Raw genomic sequence first — 18,693 nt, 5'->3', positions numbered from 1 at the left:
AATTGAAAAGGCACAAAAGCAAAGGCTAGTTGATGCAACAACCAACAGATACTAAACGTTTCACAGAGATGTCAAGTGAGGACAATCTGGGTTTCAGCCCAAGTGACAAAATAAAACAAAATTGCACCTGGCTCAAGTCTAACTGAAGGAAAGGATTTTACCCCCACCATTACCTGGACACCCAATCCTATAAGAACACAGGAGATTCTCTGATTTTTACCTGGTAAACATTTTCCAGAAGGCTCCAGGGATGTTTACTTTGCTTTCCAATGAAGGTGAGCTGCCACTCTGGCACCCTGGCCACCTTGCTGTCTCCAAGGTGGCACCATGCCCTGCAGACACCAAGCTGGCATTTTTCTACTTCTCCAATAACAAATGCGATAAGATCTGTTTTTTTAGATTGCAGCTGCATCTTTCTTCCGTTCCTTTATCATCCTTTCAACTCAGCAGTTTTCCTTTTTGCTTCAGATAAATTGCTGTTAATTTAAATGTACTGCAGATCCTTGCCATTTTATGGCTGATTGCTTCTGAGTAATAGGAGGAAAATGTGTGCATGTTTGAGTGTAAAAAAATCTAAATGGGTCAGAAACCAATGGTAAAGAAAGCACAGTGCTTCACTGACCTTCAGCCCCCTGGTCCTTCTCTTTGAAGAGGTTGATAAGTGGATCCAGAATCAGCAAATAGCAGAGACCCATCCGGGTTTTTCTTCTCTGCTTTCAACTTGACATCACATTTCTCATTCAGCACCTGCTTTATCCTTGTTCTTATTTAGCTCAGCTAAGTGTAAGCAGCGGTGGCAGAGTTTTTCTAGAATTGTTTTTGATAAAGGAGCTGTTGTCACGATAACTACCGTGCACCATCGGAATTCTGCAAACGCTTCAGAATGTCACACTGTCAAAATATCTATATTTCAGACTCAGAAGCTAGACAGCTCGTTTGGCTGCTAAACCCACAAGATGTTCAGCCATTTGTTGTGGTCTAAAAACTTTCCCCCTCACTAGGAGAAAATAATGATCTATTGTTTTATATCATTTTGTGGCCCTTTTTTGGGGTTTCTTATAACATGAGAGGGCACAAGTCATTAGATCTTGGTGGCTAAGTTGGGGTCCTAATTGAAATTTACCATCAACCCTTTGGAAACATGAAGCATTGGATGCATTTTCTTAAGGTAGTCAAGTTTTAAACGAAACTAATTTTTCATGAGTTGGTGGTGTATCTTTAGTGTATCAGTGGTATGTGTTGAGTATCAAGTATATGGGAAGGAGACTGACTTGCCTTCCTTGAGGTGAGGGGTGGTGTAAGCCATGCTTTACATGCAGACACTATCTACTGCTTATCATTATAACAAGCTGGCTTTTCATCAAGAAAGACATAAAGTGTGCATTTTAGGGTGGCTTTACTTGCTTTTCTTGCATGGGTGTGTGGAACTGAGATGTTTGTCTTTGAGAAGAACACATCACAAAAGGCAGAGCAGAAGAAGGTTACAGAGGGACACGACACGACACCAACTTAAACGAGGCAAATCCTGCTGCAGCCTGAGCAAATGGCAGTCCAAAAGAGCTTCCATCTAGTCCAGCAAATTGTTTCTCCCAATTTTAATAAATAAAAGAGGCTGTACGTTTTTTTTTCATTTTTAATTTTTTTTTATTGAAGGATAATTGCTTTACAGAATTTTGTTGTTTTCTGACAAACCTCAGCATGAATCAGTCATAGGTATACATACATCCCCTCTTTTGAACCTCCCTCCCATTTTCCACCCCATCTCACCCGTCTAGATTGATACAGAGCCCCTGTTTGAGTTTCCTGAGCCATACAGCAAATTCCTGCTGCTATCTATTTTACATATGGTAATGTAAGTTTCCATGTTATTTTTTCCGCAATCTCTCCCTTTCTTCCCCTCTCCCCATGTCCATAAGCCTATTCTCTATGTCTGAAAAATGTAAAAAAAAAAAAAAACAAAAAAACAAAAAACAAAAGAGCCTGTAGTGCAGGTTGGGGAGCTGCATGGCAAGGAAGTGGCAAATAGAAGCAAATTAGAAGAGCAGCCTGGTTCCAATTAAACACTCTGACATCAGTCAACTCCTCAAGTTCTTGTATGGGGTTGGCCCAAAAGTTTGTTTGGGTTTTTCCATCAAATGTTACGGAAAAACAAGAACAAATTTTTGGGCCAACCCAATGCCATAAACCCAGTGGAAATAAGGTTTGCATTAGCAGTTTAATCTGTTGTTATTTTAATCGAGTAAACCCTTTAAAATTGCATGTTCAGAGAAACTGGTATATCGAATCAGCAAATATTTTGTTTGAGGGTGATGTCTTCTATTTGTATCTCCAAGCTTTTCTTGCTTTTATTGGCAAACTTGACATCCTCATATTAATCCCACTGTTTCAATTTGAAGGAATCTGAGATCCACCCTCTTGAAACCTGAAAGAGTAGCTAAGGTTAGTTCATTCGGTGTTCTCGAGCTACGTGCCGTAGTGCACTCTTCAACTAGCGCTGCTTGTGTTTGCCTGGAGGCTGGGCTTTTAGACAGAGCCTAGTGACAGATATGAAGGAGACGTAATCAGCATCACTGTGTGCTTCCTAAATTCTCAGTGCTTTGTGGGTGATTAAATCCATAAACGATGTTTGGCGTTTGTCCCTAGTTCTTTTCCTGAGACTTGGAAGGGCAGGAGAAAGAAATGCCATGGAAATTAAGCTCCATAGACTCTTTTAGTGTTGTTGTAAATGATTATACAGCTTGGTGATGGTAATTACAGCTCTGGAGGCAGATGACACCAGCACTTGGCAGACCAGACACCAGGTTGAGGAAAATCGGGAGTCTGGAGGGTTGGGTTTAGAAGTGTCTTCCAAAGCTAAACTTGAAAACGTCTTGGAAGCGTCTTGGGGGTTTCTACTATGACATCATCTATTCTGTCACTTATGAAGCTGATGAAGATTCATACAATTTACTCGCAGAATTCTATGTAATAAAACCTTCCCTATTCCTGCTGGGGTTTCACAGGCAAGTTCGGAGAAAGCTTATCACTTGTAAGGTCATGGTAGGGCAGCCACGGCACCAGAGGTTCTGGGAGTTTGAGTTCCATCCCACACTAGCTGTCAGAACTTGAGAGGCTGCTCAGTCTCTGGGCCTCAGTTTTCTCACCAGTTAAGTGGGTATAACAATAGAACCTATCTCCCAAGGTTATAGTGACTTATTTAAGCAAAGAGCTTAGAAGATACCCTGGCACAAAGGAGATTCCCTATGCAAGTGATTCCCTCATCTTTCTCCACATCTGGAGTCAATGAAGTATTTGAAGTCAAGGAACTCCAGTTTCTTTATTTTTGCATCATGTATTACAGTGTCTGCTATTTGGTTGGTTCTCAGTAGATGTGTGCAGAATTAGTTGATACTAAGTATTATATATGTTTTATATTATGTGTACTAGATACTACATGTCTTAAATTGTATATATAATGTATGTACATACAAATATACTTCATGTTGTATGCTATATACCATATTTTATATAGCAGATTCTATATGTGTGCCATAGATATGGTATGGCACTTAATTAAATATATGCAGTTAATTAATTGAGATTCCCAGGTGGCACAGTGGTAAAGAATTTGCCTGCCAATGGAGGAGATGTAAGAGATAAGGACTTGATCCTTGGGTCAGGTTGGTCCCCTGGAGAGGGAAATAGCAATCCACTTCAGTGTTCTTGCCTGGAAAATTCCATGGACAGAGGAGCCTAGCAGGCTACAGTCCATGGGGTCACAAAGAATCAGACATGGTACACATACACACACACACACAATTAATAGTAAGATTCCTAAAAAAGAATCTAAATCCTCACAAGAGCTCAATATTTCTCCAGGTGAAGCCAGCCAGTTCTCTGATCTGGCTGAGTAATTAATTATTTTAGAAATAATTTGGTTTTATATTTAGGAAAAGAAAATTAGAATTTGGGTAGATATCTGTTGTTGGATTTTATTTTTTCCTTATATATAAAAATTACCGAGGGGTCATCTTTTACTGTGCACAGATTTCTCCTAATTCTTAAGGTGTTAGCATCTGAGACAGTTGTGGGTGGAACTGTGTGCAGGAATCCTTTGCATCTCTTCCCTGTGTTTCCTGTGCCATGTAAACTCAGTTTGAAGTCTAAAACTAAGCTGTTTGATAATGAGACTCCCATTTTCTCCTGATTCCTGTTTTGTAATTACATTATGTTTTCAAGCATATTCCATGTTGTGTCTCAGTTTTGATGTTTATTATGTTCTTTTAAAAGTGATTGTACTTGCATGTTATTTTCCATTGATTTTTCTTTTGAGCATGACTTATGTTTTATTTTGTGTTTCTTTTAGGTTTTGTTTTGTTTCATAAGATTCCACTGGATGGGTAACTGAAATAAAGGAAAAGACAGAGAAGGGGGCTGTGGTGCTTGTTGGTTGATGCTGCCTTGTAAGCTGGACTCTGGGTGCCGGCATTGACCTTTCCTGGGAAGTGCCTCTTACCTGGGATTTCCTGGTAGATGTGGGTGGTATTTGCAGGAGGTACCGCATGAAGCCCACGGGTGCTGTGAACTGTGAACTGGGGACACCAATGCAGAGACAGCTCACAGGCAGCTAAGAAAGTCAAGAAAACAAATTAATGCTTCTCTTTGGTTCTCACGATCATTCAAATACAAAGTTGAATTGAAATACTGTTGGATTGTGCTTCTCTTCAGAAAGGTGTGTGCTGTTTGACCATACTGGAAATGTATTGATTTTCAATGTTGCTGTTTATTAAAGGTGAACTGCAAAGTTTTAAAACAAATCTAAATTTAGGAACAGGTATAGGTACACACTAAACAGTGTAATCTCCATTTAACATGAATTTTAGCACTGTTTTCTGTTGTTTAATCAGTACTGAATTCAGAAAGTTTCACTTTTCTACCTAGAAAGCAGTGACTAAAAGAGTTAAGGGCATATGCTCCATCGCTGTGGGGGCTTGGGGATAGCCTTGGGAGTTTCTTTCCTTCACTGGCTGTTAAGGTCCAGAGTCAATGCTATCAACAATAATGCTTTCCTTAAAGTTTATCAGCAGACAAAAAAAGAAATGGAAAAAGAAAAGAAATAAGCTAATTGGTAAGGGGATGTGAATTTTGGTCAGGCATAGTTTCAGAAAAATCGGAAAGAAGTAAAACATATACATATGGTGCATATGCCCTTTTGTTTGACCTCTGTGATCCACCTGCTTTGTAGAAGTTTGCCGAGTGAGAGGGCCGCAGCATCTCACGCTGTTCCCATGACAGAACTGTAGCTTTTTGCTCTGAAAAGGCCTGCGAACTGAATGGCTGGCCTGCTGTGAGCAGGAGGCCACATTCTAAGAAGGGTAGTCCCCTACAACATACTCCACTCTGCTGGGTTTTCCTGAGCCGGACAGCTCTTCCTGACCCCAGCAGCACACAGGTGGCAGGTTGCTAATAAATACATGCTTTATAATGTCCAGCTTCAGTGCTGCAGGGGCAGCCTTCGAGTTACAGAATCCTGCATCCCTGCCTTACTCTTATGTGGACACCCGTCTCACGCACGTGGCCAGCACAGTGACCTTTGCGTGCACTTCGCTTAGTGTGCACCAGGCGGGATGGGACCCCTGTGAGGTTTGGCTGCTCCTGCCTGCCTCACACCTTTCCTGTTGGGGGAACTTCAGAGCCAGGCCCGGAGCATCTTGTTTGAAAACACAGTTGGCTCTGACTGTTCACACCTGCCCATAGATGTCATAGCTGAATTGGAAACTTACTGACATTTTTGAAAAGCCCTTTTGGTGGGGGTGGGAGGGATAGTTACTCAAGTTTTGCAGTTCAGCTTTAAGGTTTTATAGATTTTTAACTGGTCCAACATATTCAGAAACATCATTTTGAATCCTGTGTAACCAAGGCATTAATCTCAACAAACTGGGATCCATGTAGGCACCACTTGATATAAATAGATTTTCCAAGATGAATACTTTATACTCTATCTTTTACATTAGCCACGAAATGTGTTATTGCTTGATGCGGACATTTCACGGAGTCCTATGGATTACAGCATTTGACTCGGCTGCTCAGTACCCCTGCCTGAAAGAAGGGTGGTTCCTCCAAAGCAGAAACAGGCTGCTGTTCTCAGAAGTTATGTTTCCCAAAGGGTTTTTGAGTGTGAGGGCAGCTGACCCTGGGCCGGGGGAGGTCTAAATATTCTCTGAATTCCCATTTTCTTGCTCACTGTTGAATGACAGTTCCTGTCACTACTTAAATTTTGATCTTTCCCAAAGGTGTCAATTTACAAAAAGGCCAGCTGATTGCAGAAATCCTGACCCCTGAAAGAAAAATGAAATTCAAACTGAGAGCCTGTCATAGGCTGTCAGGATGGTCAGGGTTCTTAAATATCAACCATTTGGTGCAATTTTTTTAAAAGTTTTTATGTTATTCCGTGGAGTCATAAAAAGCCAATAAACTCTCTAAGGACTATTTTGTAAGTATCCCAGACCTTAAGAGAAAAAAAAAGGATATTAGTCCTCAACAGCTAAAAGAGTTGCAGCTAGATTTTTGGAGAAAATGGAGAAAAGTGGACAGATAAGGCAATTGAATCAGCCAAAGAGCAGTTGACATCTCCTAGGGAACAATGAAAACATCAGGCTATTAGAAAATGGTTTCAGTTGGTCTTGTGTTCTTTGCTTTTCTTTCTTTTTTTTTAAATCCCTGAAGACCTCCATCAGTAACCCAACTTCTCATTTCTGTACTCTAGACCACCCCACTCATTCTTTGCTTTTGATGTCCCCTGTAAGAAATCTTTTTTGAGCATCCTAAAGGGATGTAGCATGCGTTTTTCCACCATTATAGAAAGAAAGGCAGCAGTTTTGCTGAAATCAAGTCCATTGCCTCCAACAAGGATGTGACATTTTAGTGCCAGGCAGGTATACTAAGTGAGCAACATGGGCCAGCTGAGTGAACACCATCCCCTCCAGAGGGGCGGCTGTCACCCAGACCAGCCAACTCCTGCCTCCAGGAATGACAGCCCAGATTTCCAAACCTTCTGATTCTTTAAGAGAAACTTGAAACCTGGATTTTTTATGTGAAATGTCTCTATTTTTAAAAAGTTGGCTCAGTTATTTTTAAAACGTTATGTAGGCCAACAAAACATGTCTGTGGGCTGCCAGTTTGTTACTCTGGTCCTAAAGCAAGATCTTTGTTCTTTCACTGTATCCAGCGAGAGATGGGAAAGCACAGGTTCAGATGGGACAGCACATGGCCCCCCTTCATTGGTTTTCCTTAATGTACTGATACAGCCTGTTGGTGAATGCAAAGCAGGTGTGTCCTCTTCAAGAGGTGTGTCTCAGGTCCTGTATCTTGATTCAGGTCCCACTGAGACCCTCCCAGGCAGCTGAGAGAGAGAGGAATAACCTCCCACTGTCATCGCATGATACATCAGTCTGAGACTAAAGGAGATCAATCTCTTAACAGGAGGAATGGATTTCCACATACTGTCATGGATTCAGAGGTTTTCTCTCCTGGTCTCCAGCAGGCACTGCTTTCATTTTGACCCACTGAATCTTCTTTCCAAGAGTAAGGAATAGAAATCAGGCATGAACAATCCCAGCCCCAAGCCTGCAATGCAGAATCCAGGATTCAGTTTTGGCTGTGAACTGTCTCTCCCGCTCCTTACCCGGCTTACACCCCACCCCCCAACAGTGACCAGAGGCCATCAGGATTCAGCCATTGGATGAGTAAACAACTCAAGGAGTACAGGCATGAATTCAGGCCAGGGGTGAGAGCCAGCATGATGCAAGCTGTCTTACTTTTTCTCTCCTCCTTTTTTTTTTTTTTTTGTTGATTCTGTTAAAATCTCTGATGTTTCTCTCTCTCCAACACTCTAAATTGACTCCATGACAGAGAGCTTATTTTTATTTGCTCTATTGGTTACTTTGCACAAACTTTTTTTTTTCATTGCAAAATGGAATCAAAGCACTAACTGGGACCAGTATTAACTCTTCTCTAGCTCTCCAAGATGATTTATGCTTTCACTTGCTCCATTGCTTTCTGTCTAGTGCCCCCTCCCTGGGTTTTCATCTAATTTCCTCCCAGTACAATAGAAGCTCATTTCATCTTCTTTTGTCCAGACTCTAGATAATAGATACCATAAACTCCAGGGTCTTCAGCCACGTGGGCTGTGCCATTCCTCGCTGGTGAAGGTCAGTGGACCCCCAGGCTTGTGCCACTCAGCAGGCTGTATTCCGGGGAAACTAGGACAGAAGTAGCCATGCCATTAAGCACGTTCTGCTGTGTTAACATACCTACAGTGCCTATAAACCATGACAGGTCTGTTCAAGGACACCTGGGAAGGTTAAGGACCCTGCTGGACAGGGCAAGGATACAATTTTCTGTGGGGTGCTGCCAGGCTGAATTAAGTTAACAGACATCCTAATCCAGAAAGTGATATGAAAACAGTTGTCAGAGAAGGCAGTTTTCAACTCAAGTTAGCCCATTTCCTTGTTTTGGTCTTCAGGGACAAAGGGACCTCCCAGCCATCTAATTTTGACAGTGAGATCCCCCTGAGTTGAATACAGGCTAATGTGGTTTGGAGCCTCAGGCTGGTCATTAGTGCTCACCCAAGATGGCTTGACGTTGGCTATGTCAGGAGTCTTAGTTTCACAGAAAAATAAGCATGTGAGAGGTAAAGGAAAGCACAGAGATTTTCACCACCTCTAAAATTCACCACCATCCATTTATGAATAGAGCTTCTATAAACAAATATAAAATAGCAAGAGATTCTATTCACAATGTATATGTATTTCAAATTGTCACACTGTACACTTTCAACATCTCACAATTTTCTTTGTTGATTATACCTCAGTGAAGCTGAAAATACAAAAAAAAAAAAAATAAGAAAGAAAGAAAAAAGAAATGGAAAAAAAAATAGCAGGAGACTCCAGAGAAAGATCTTTGAGTTTCACTCATGTCGTGTTTAAATCCATTTGCTGTAATCCATATAGGCAGCCTGTGAATCATTCTCATGCCCTGTTTTGTTCCCCATAATGTTGCAGGTCTTACAGTCATTTTCCCACATTTCCTGTAAATAATGGATAATCATTTTTATTTTATTTTTAAGTACTGTTTTAACAATGTGGATAGACCATAAATGTACTTGCTGAATTCATTCATGTTTTTAACAAGTCAATAAAGTTTTGTAATTCATCTCCATGTGTCTTGCATTCTCTGTAGGGACTTGTATATTTCCACCCCCCACCTGCTTCAAATATGTACCATCACCTCATATGTCGTTGGTGGTGTTCAAAACTAAAGGTGTTAGAAGAAAGTGTGAGAAATGTCACTGGAGTGTGGGGGAGTCCCAAAGCCCTGTAGATTCTGAAATAAATCTCTTCTAAAAAAGATTTTTTAAATTTCAATCAATGTGAGTTGCACATTTATGGTGTATTGATTCTTGCATCAGATATATTTTCATTGGCTAAAAGGCAATCCTAAAATACAGCAAAAAGTTTAAGGGATTAAAAAGATGAAACTTAACATCCTGTGGGAAAGTCCTTTGGAATGACTCACATTCCTACAGGAGGTATTCTCAGTGCTCTCTCCCTCCGTTCTAACTGACTTTGTGGTCAAATGAACCTGATAACTTGTGCTATGAAGGAGGGAGGGAGACAGAGAGGAAGACAAGTGGGCACAGAGATAAGGTACCATCTTGAATCTTAACTGTGAGCATGGTGCCCATACTTCACACCCCTTTGGTCTCCATTTCCTGCCTGGCCACACTGTCTTTTCTCATTTTCCCCTTTTCAGATAGGACCTAAAATCAAGGCCCCCAGCTTTGATTCATTTGAGATTGCTTTCACTTTCTTGTAACCTTGTAAGTGTTTTCACTCTAAATCGATGACTTAGGAATTGGAAAAACAATATTACCTGATGTCATACATACTTATTGAGCCAAATATGCTGACCCCCTTCAAAGAACCTGTTTAGCGCTGGTGACTTGTGTGTTTTCTAAGGCACTTTTAAATGTGCTGAGCTGAGAATAGGTTTTGATGGTAATTTGAAAGTTGTATGGTAATCTGAGGTGGTAGGCACTGGACGCAGACTTCGCGAGTTTGAATTCCAGCTCTGTTCGCAGACTAATTGACCTTGGGAAAGCTACTTCACGACTTCATTCCTCAAGAGATAAAGATAATGGTAGCAGTGTCTCCGCACTGGGCTCCTATGAAACCTAGATGATGTACTTGGCATGGGGAGAAGTACTGGGTACCACTAATAATAATACTTGAAAGGACATGGGTTTGCACTGTGCTTGGGTCTGCCTCCATAAATGTCCTGGATTCACAGACTCGCTTGCATGTATGGGTCATTCAGCAGTTGCTTGGGTGCAATAAGAGTCCTCATGAAGGGGCGCTTCCCTCCCTGGGTCGTTTTGGACGTGGTCCAAGCAGGGACCACTCTGAGCTTTCTCAGGGGTTCTCCTAAATCTCTTCCTAGATTCCTCTCCCTGACCATGTGATTTTTGCATATTGATCACAGTCAGATTTGATTTTGATAGAATAAGAGGTCATGATCTGTTTGGGCCTGCATGCATGCATGCTAATACATGCATGCTAAGTTTCTTCAGTTGTGTTTGACTCTTTGTGACCCTATGGATTTTAGCCTGCAAAGCTCCTCTATACATGGAATTCTCCAGGCAAGAATACTGGAGTGGGTTGTCATGCCCTCCTCCAGGGGATCCTTTTGACCCTGGATTGAGCAGGTGGGTTCTTTACCACTAGCACCACCTGGGAAGCAATCACATCCTGTATCCTTAGCCTACTTTCTTTTTCTTCATAGCACATAGATGGCAGCCATTTCTTAGCACCAGTCAATTGTGTTCCTATGGAACTGGGATCTCAGTGCTGCCAGATCCTTTACTTACCAAAAGATGTCAGCTGTGCAGGCTTTTTTTTTTTTTTTTTACTTGCAAAATGTTCCAATTCTTAAAGAGCAGCTACAAATTCATGCCTTTGCAGAAAGAGGGTGCTGACCATGTAAAACATTCCAGGACTACTCCCTGGCTGTCAGTTTTTGGCCTCTGCCTTAATTCTCCTGCCTATGGCCTTTTATCACTCCAGTACTCTTGCCTGGAAAATCTCATGGACAGAGGAGCCTGGTAGGCTGCGGTCCATGGGGTCGTGAAGAGTCGGACACGACTGAGCGACTTCTCTTTCACTTTTCACTTTCATGCATTGGAGAAGGAAATGGCAACCCACTCCAGTGTTCTTGCCTGGAGAATCCCAGGGACAGGGGAGCCTGGCGGGCTGCCATCTATGGGGCCACACAGAGTCGGACACGACTGAAGTGACTTAGCAGCAGCAGCAGCATGGCCTTTTACAGATAGGGAAACTGAGACCTGTGTAGGACAAAGGACTGTGTTCTCAAAGTGACCCAAGCCCCAATGTTTCCTTGTGTGAGGGGGCAGGGTATGGTTAGGAGGAAAGGGGATAGGAAGAGGCCTGTGGGACCACTCCCCACCCCTCAACAAGCATCTCCGTGGTCCCCTCATCTCCTGGTCCTACTCGACTGGGCCTGTGTGTATGTTACTCACTCAGTCGTGTCTGACTGTTTGCGATCCCATTGAGTGTAGCCCTCCAGGCTCCTCTGCCCGTGGAATTCTCTATGTGAGAATACTGGAGTGGGTAGCCATATCCTTCTCCAGGGGATCGTCCCAATCCAGAGATCGAACCCAGGTCTCCAGCATTGCAGGCATACCATCTGAGCCACAAGGGAAGCCGTAGTTTGGGGCCGTATTATGATTGTTCAGTGAGTTCAAGTGATGCTCTGCAGTTTGAGGATTCTGGAAGAAAAGCATTGAAGGTCATATCCCAAATATGGTTTTCTCCTTTGGTTCTCTCTTCATTAAATTGGAATTTTTCATCATTTGAAGGGGTTCCTCCATTATCTTTAACTTTTGAATTATCTATTTGAAAATCTTTGGCTAAGGATAAAAATAACACAAGAATTGGCTAAGAGATTGTTTGAAAGGAAAAACTTGTTTCAAGTTCCTTTAGAAACAAGTGTTTATAGGCAATGGGTTTTCTGAGTCCTGATGTAGTTTTTCATAATAGCTGTAGCAGGCAATACAATTGGTCACACTTGGGGTAATGACATTTCATTTATTTAAAAATGTTTTGTAATTTGGGCTTTTTTTTTCTTATTAAATCATTTTAAGTAAGTGGTACTGAAGTTTTACCAGCACATAATTTAAGGTATTTTTACAGTTGTTACTGTCTTTTCTAACACTTTTTAAAGCAGTGTTTATCATTGGATCTACCTTTTAGATAGATAGAGAGATAAACAGGTATCAGGCTAATAGGTATTGGTTTCCAACCATGTGCCAAGCACTATTTTAAGTGCTTTGTGGTTCTTTTAACAGTCTATGAGGCAGATGCTAATATTGCTCCCACTGGAAAGGTTAGGAAACTGAGGAACAGAATGATGAGGGGCTTGTTTCAAGTTACCCAGCTAATGAGGGGGAATGCCAGGATTTGAATCTAGGAGAAGGCAATGGCACCCCACTCCAGTACTTTTGCCTGGAAAGTCCTATGGATGGAGGAGCCTGGTGGGCTGCCGTCTACAGGGTCGCACAGAGTCAGACACGACTGAAGCGACTTAGCAGCAGCAGACTAACTCTGGGGGGCTTCCTAGGTGGCTCAGTGGGTAAAGAATCTGCCTGCAACATAGGAGATGTAGGTTCAATTCTGAGTCTGGAAGATTCCCTGGAGGAGGGCATGGCAACCCACTCGAGTATTCTTGCCTGGGAAATTCCATGGACAGAGGAGCCTGGTGGGCTATACTCCGTAAGGCAGCAAAGAGTCAGATGTGACCGAAGTGACTGAGCATACACACAGGCTAATTCTGAGGGATAGTGCTTGAAAGAGCTAGTGGGCTTGGGCTGGGCCCTTGAGGAGGGCCAGGACTGGAGTAAGGCTAGTGAGGTGGCTAGGTCACCCTTAGGGCTGTGCAAAGGCCCAGTGGTCACTCCTACAAGCACTAGCAACTGAGCAGAGATTATTGTTGTCCAGATGCAGAATAGTAAGGTTAGTTGAAGTCACAGGAGAGGCTTTATCCCAGTCAACACCACCCCCCCCCACCCGTCTCCCTCAGTAATTCATGCTGCTCACAAAGTCCTTGCCAATCTTGACTTGACAATATGTGGCACTGTAGTGAACTTGACACTCGCTTTCTAAATTTCACTTTATGAAATGGAAGTTGCATCCAGTATGTATCCATTGCTAATTAGCTATTGAAAACCCAGAGTTTGTTTGCCTTTTCTCCATTGTACCTGAAGATGGATTTATTGACTTTGATCATTCTGAAGTGAATTTTCTTGTTGCTCGGAATCTGGAGCACTTCCTATTTATATGAAGCAGTCGCTTGAGCTTCCCTGGTAGCTTAGCTGGTAAAGAATCTTCTGCAATGCAGGAGACCCCGGTTTGATTCCTGGGTTGGGAAGATCCCTTGGAAGAGGGCATGGCAACTCACTCCAGTATTCTTTCCTGGAGAATCCCCATGGACAGAGGAGTCTGGCAGGCTACAGTCCATAGGGTCATGAAGAGTTGTTCATGGCTGAGCAACTAAGCACAGCTCTCCAGTGAGGATATGTGAAGGTAGAGAAATCACTTCAGTGAAGATGCAGGTCAGGGACGTGAAGGGAAGGTTTGCTTGAGAACACATCCTGCCACCTCCATGGAGAGGATCTGGACTTTGGGACAAAGTGTTGGAGATGGCTGAGCTGTTTCTTGCCTCAGAGACACAAGACAGAGCAGCATCTGAGCCACACGGTCATGTTGCTGCTCCTGTCCCTGAAGGTCCTGTCTGCAGCCAGTGTCTGACAGAGACTGCCAAGGGCGCATGCTAATTTTCCAGTCATTTGGTCAAGTCCCATCTCACATATCACAGACCTCGGGGCCTGTGTTTACTGAATCAAAAATCTCTGCTCAACCATAAACTAATGAACAGACAATTCTCTCTCCTTTTAAAAATTTTACCATGTGTTGAAGGAAGAAAGGCAAAGCCTCTTTTGTTTTGGTTTGCCACCCTTCCATCTCTTTCTGCTAGTTCTCATCTTACAGTAATTAGTCTTGCTGAATTGATAAATAAAAATGTAGATTAGATTGCTCTGTGGATTAGAATTCAGCTTCAGGTAAGCTCACACAATTTCTCTGAAGACCCTGGAACTGGGTGGGAAGTACAGAGGTGTCAGCAGTATTTGGACTTTTGGGAGAGTTCTAGGTTTTTAACATGAACTATGAATCCTGAACTAAGATAGTTTATTTCCCAGATGGCTCAGTGGGTAAAGAATTCACCTGCAATGCAGGAGATGCAGGAGACTTGGGTTCAATGTCTAAGTCAGGAAGATTCCCTTGAGGAGGAAATGGCAACATACTCCAATATTCTTGCCTGAAAAATCCCATGGACAGAGGAGCCTGGCAGGCTACCATCCATGGGGTAGCAAAGAGTCAGACACAATAGGTATTGCTGAACAGTAATAATAGATAATCTATGAGGGTGCTTCAGGATATTCAGATATTACACTCAGAGCAAATATTTCTCTCTGCATTTACCTAGACTCCTGGATTTGGGGGAGGCCAACTACCTCTCTATGGCTCTCTTCCTCTAAATACTGTTGAGTTGAATGCTGGTGAGCTCGTTTGTCCCTTCCACCCTCAGTTTAGTTCAGTTCAGTCACTCAGTTGTGTCCGACTCTTTGCGACCCCATGAATTGCAGCACGCCAGGCCTCCCTGTCCATCACCAACTCCCGGAGTTCACTCAGACTCACGTCCATCGAGTCAGTGATGCCATCCAGCCATATCATCCTCTGTCGTCCCCTTCTCCTCCTGCCCCCAATCCCTCCCAGCATCACAGTCTTTTTCCAATGAGTCAACATGTCGCATGAGATGGCCAAAGTACTGGAGTTTCAGCTTTAGCATCATTCCTTCCAAAGAAATCCCAGGGCTGATCTCCTTCAGAATGGACTGGTTGGATCTCCTTGCAGGCCAAGGGACTCTCAAGAATCTTCTCCAATACCACAGTTCAAAAGCATCAATTCTTCGGTGCTCAGCCTTCTTCACAGTCCAACTCTCACATCCATACATGACCACTGGAAAAACCATAAGCTTGACTAGACGGACCTTAGTCGGCAAAGTAATGTCCTTGCTTTTGAATATGCTATCTAGGTTGGTCATGACTTTTCTTCCAAGGAGTAAGCGTCTTTTAATTTCATGGCTGCAGTCACCATCTGCAGTGATTTTGGAGCCCGAAAAATAAAGTCTGACACTGTTTCCACTGTTTCCCCATCTATTTCCCATGAAGTGATGGGACCAGATGCTATGATCTTCATTTTCTGAATGTTGAGCTTTAAGGCAACTTTTTCACTCTCCTCTTTCCCTTTCATCAAGAGGCGTTTTAGTTCCAAGGTCTTCACTTTCTGCCATAAGGGTGGTGTCATCTGCATATCTGAGGTTATTGATATTTCTCCTGGCAATCTTGATTCCAGCTTGTGTTTCTTCCAGCCCAGCATTTCTCATGATGTACTCTGCACAGAAGTTAAATAAACAGGGTGTATACAGCCTTGATGGACTCCTTTTTCTATTTGGAACCAGTCTGTTGTTCCATGTCCAGTTCTAACTGTTGCTTCCTGACCTGTGTACAGATTTCTCAAGAGGCAGGTCAGGTGGTCTGGGATTCCCATCTCTCTCAGAATTTTCCACAGTTTATTGTGATCCACAAAGTCAAAGGCTTTGGCATAGTCAGTAAAGCAGAAATAGATGTTTTTCTGGAACTCTGGCTTTTTCCATGATCCAGTGGATGTTGGCAATTTGATCTCTGGTTCCTCTGCCTTTTCTAAAACCAGCTTGAACATCAGGAAGTTCACGGTTCATGTATTGCTGAAGCCTGGCTTGGAGAATTTTGAGCATTACTTTACTAGCATGTGAGATGAGTGCAAATGTGTGGTAGTTTTAGCATTCTTTTGCATTGCCTTTCTTTGGGATTGGAATGAAAACTGACCTTTTCCAGTCCTGTGGCCACTGCTGAGTTTTCCAAATTTGCTGGCATATTGAGTGCAGCACTTTCACAGAATCATCTTTCACGATTTGAAATAGCTCAACTGGAATGCCATCACCTCCACTAGCTTTGTTCATAGTGATGCTTTCTAAGGCCCACTTGACTTCACATTCCAGGATGTCTGGCTCTAGGTGAGTGATCACACCATCGTGATTATCTGGGTCGTGAAGATCTTTTTTGTACAGTTCTTCTGTGTATTCTTACCACCTCTTCTTAATATCTTCTGCTTCTGTTAGGTCCATACCATTTCTGTCCTTTATCAAACCCATCTTTGCATGAAATGTTCCCTTGGTATCTCTAATTTTCTTGAAGAGATCTATAGTCTTTCCCATTCTGTTGTTTTCCTCTATTTCTTTGCATTGATCACTGAAGAAGGCTTTCTTATCTCTTCTTGCTATTCTTTGGAACTCTGCATTCAGATGCTTATATCTTTCCTTTTCTCCTTTGCTTTTTGCTTCTCTTCTTTTCACAGCTATTTGTAAGGCCTCCTCAGACAGCCTTCAACCCTAGAGGTGGGAAAAACTTCCCTCTGTGGTCAGTCTCCATGAGTCGCCACCTCTTGTTTGTCCCTTTAGCCTGCCCAAATGTCTCTACATCATCCCTACATCTCTTCATGTGAAATCCCTGGGGTGAATTCTTTTTCTGTAACACCACCCCACTGAGATCTATGTATGAAAGTGAAAAGTGGAAGTGAAAGTCACTCAATTGTGTCTGATTCTTTGAGATCCTGTAGACTGTAGCTTGCCAGGTTCCTCTGTCCGTGGAATTCTCCAGGCCAGAATACTGGAGTGGGTAGTCTTTCCTTTCTCCAGGGGATTTTCCCAACCCAGGAATCGAACCCAGATCTCCCACATTGCAGGCAGATTCTTTACCATCTGAGCCACCAGGGAGCTATCAGTAAATTCTTTAATACATTATCTTGTTTTATCTTAGCCAGACCCTATTCAAAATCTAGTTAAGTATTAATCGTCAATTATAGGTCAGACATGAGCCAGGTACTGGGAAGATACCACAGTTAGCAAAACAGATGTCCTCTTTGATCTCCTGGGCCATAGAGTTACAGTATCTGCAATGTTGACACCGTTATCATGCACACTTTGCAAGAGGGAAAAAAGACTTGAAAAGCTAACTTGTCCAAGGTTCCACAAATGAGATCTGTCTGCCTAGGAATTCATGCTTCTGGCCCTCACTCTCTGAGGACAGTGCTCTTTTGTTCTCTTGAGGGACCCCCGGCTACAAACTCTGAGAGAGCCGTCAGACCTCTGCTCTTCACCTTGGTGGTGCTAATTCTTTTTGACTGACTATAAATTTGTGAAAGGTGTCCCAGCTCTTGGTACCTATTTTGTCTCTCTTCTTTCTTTTCCTTCCTCTTTTTTCTTTTCCTCTGGCTGCCTTTCCACCAACATAAACAGACACAGCTATGCTTTATCTATTCTTTAATTTTAACAGTTAAATTTTAAATTTACAATTGGTTGGGTGGAATACGTATTTAAAAAGTGAGATGGTATGTGAATGAAAAAGAGAAAGGAAGGAAGGAAAGATGTAATAATTCTCTTTCTCACACACAAACAGAAAAGGAATATTGCATATGTTAAGCTTTGTTTGATTAAATTAGAAGTTAATTCCAGCACATTATACTATTATCACCTTCCCACTGCTCACTGGGATTTAATGCTCCTTTAGAAAACTTTCTGTATTGTATTTTTTGCTTTTGTTTTTACTTCCTTATAAATAGCAAAAAGTTTTGCTGAGAAGAAGTTATTACAAATCCCAAAAGGTTGGTGTTCCATTCTGAGCTCCAAGATATAAGGATTGAGTGGATTCAAACTTGGCCAACTTTCTGACTTGGCAAGTGCTTCCATCCTTATTTATGACAGCTTGGAAACTTCCATTTCCCAGGGCTTATAAACGATGTTGCTGATTTTGCCTTCCTTTTCTATTTTGCTGTGAATTATGAAATAACCAGCCTGAAGGTTAAAACATTAACCCTCTTAGCAGCATAAGTGTGTGTGTGTGTGCGTGCGTGTGTGTGCATGTGTGTGCATGTGTGTGTGTGTGTGTGTGTGTGTGTGTATGTATGTCTGGCTGTGTTCTTTCTTTCTTTGGTTGTCAGCCACATTTACATTTTCATGCAGGCAGTGAACTTCCCTTTTCTGCCTTTCCACAAAATGACAGTCGGAAATGCTGAGGTCTAGGGTATGGAGAATGATAGGCTTGTGGTCTCTATTGTGGCCACAAAAGACTTCTTGGTCAGCTGTTCTCCAAGGGACTGTATATCTCGTCCTCAAATGGCAATTTAACAGCTGGGACTCCAGAGCAAGACAGGTAATCAGGAAGTCTCAGGGAGTTTTTCTGAGAGGTATGAGTTGGTTGTGTTCTGGGGCTCTCCCTGCTCGTTTTCTCAGTAGAAAATTGTCAGAATGGAGGAACTACTGAGAAGCTGTCTTCCTTTCCTTCTTTTTATCTTAACTGCATATCCAGTTCCTTGAATACTCATCTTAAGTACTTTTTTCTTTGGATTCCTGTAGTGTCACAAAAGTTGGGAGCCTCTGATTATTGGGTAGAGGATACAGATTTTTCAGAATATAGGCAGGAGG

General features: G+C 42.4%; 1 protein-coding gene across 14 annotated transcripts in view; it reads left to right on the top strand.

Moving 5' to 3' along the window:
* NTRK2 (neurotrophic receptor tyrosine kinase 2) overlaps positions 1 to 18,693 on the top strand; it is a 396,774-nt gene that overhangs the window by 163,068 nt on the left and 215,013 nt on the right. For 9 of the 14 annotated variants that reach the window (XM_069575821.1, XM_069575823.1, XM_069575818.1 and 6 more), the window contains one exon: positions 4,346 to 4,681. The exons of the other annotated variants lie outside the window; for them this stretch is intronic. In XM_069575821.1, the coding sequence (XP_069431922.1) occupies positions 4,346 to 4,383 (38 nt within the window). In that variant the 3' untranslated portion in view covers positions 4,384 to 4,681. Of the gene's footprint in view, positions 1 to 4,345; positions 4,682 to 18,693 lie in introns of those variants that run through there. 14 annotated transcript variants of the gene reach the window in all.

The sequence above is a fragment of the Ovis canadensis genome, chromosome 2 (genome assembly GCF_042477335.2).
Source record: "Ovis canadensis isolate MfBH-ARS-UI-01 breed Bighorn chromosome 2, ARS-UI_OviCan_v2, whole genome shotgun sequence".
NCBI classification, from domain to species: Eukaryota; Metazoa; Chordata; class Mammalia; order Artiodactyla; family Bovidae; genus Ovis; species Ovis canadensis.
This window is presented reverse-complemented; position numbering and strand designations above follow the sequence as displayed.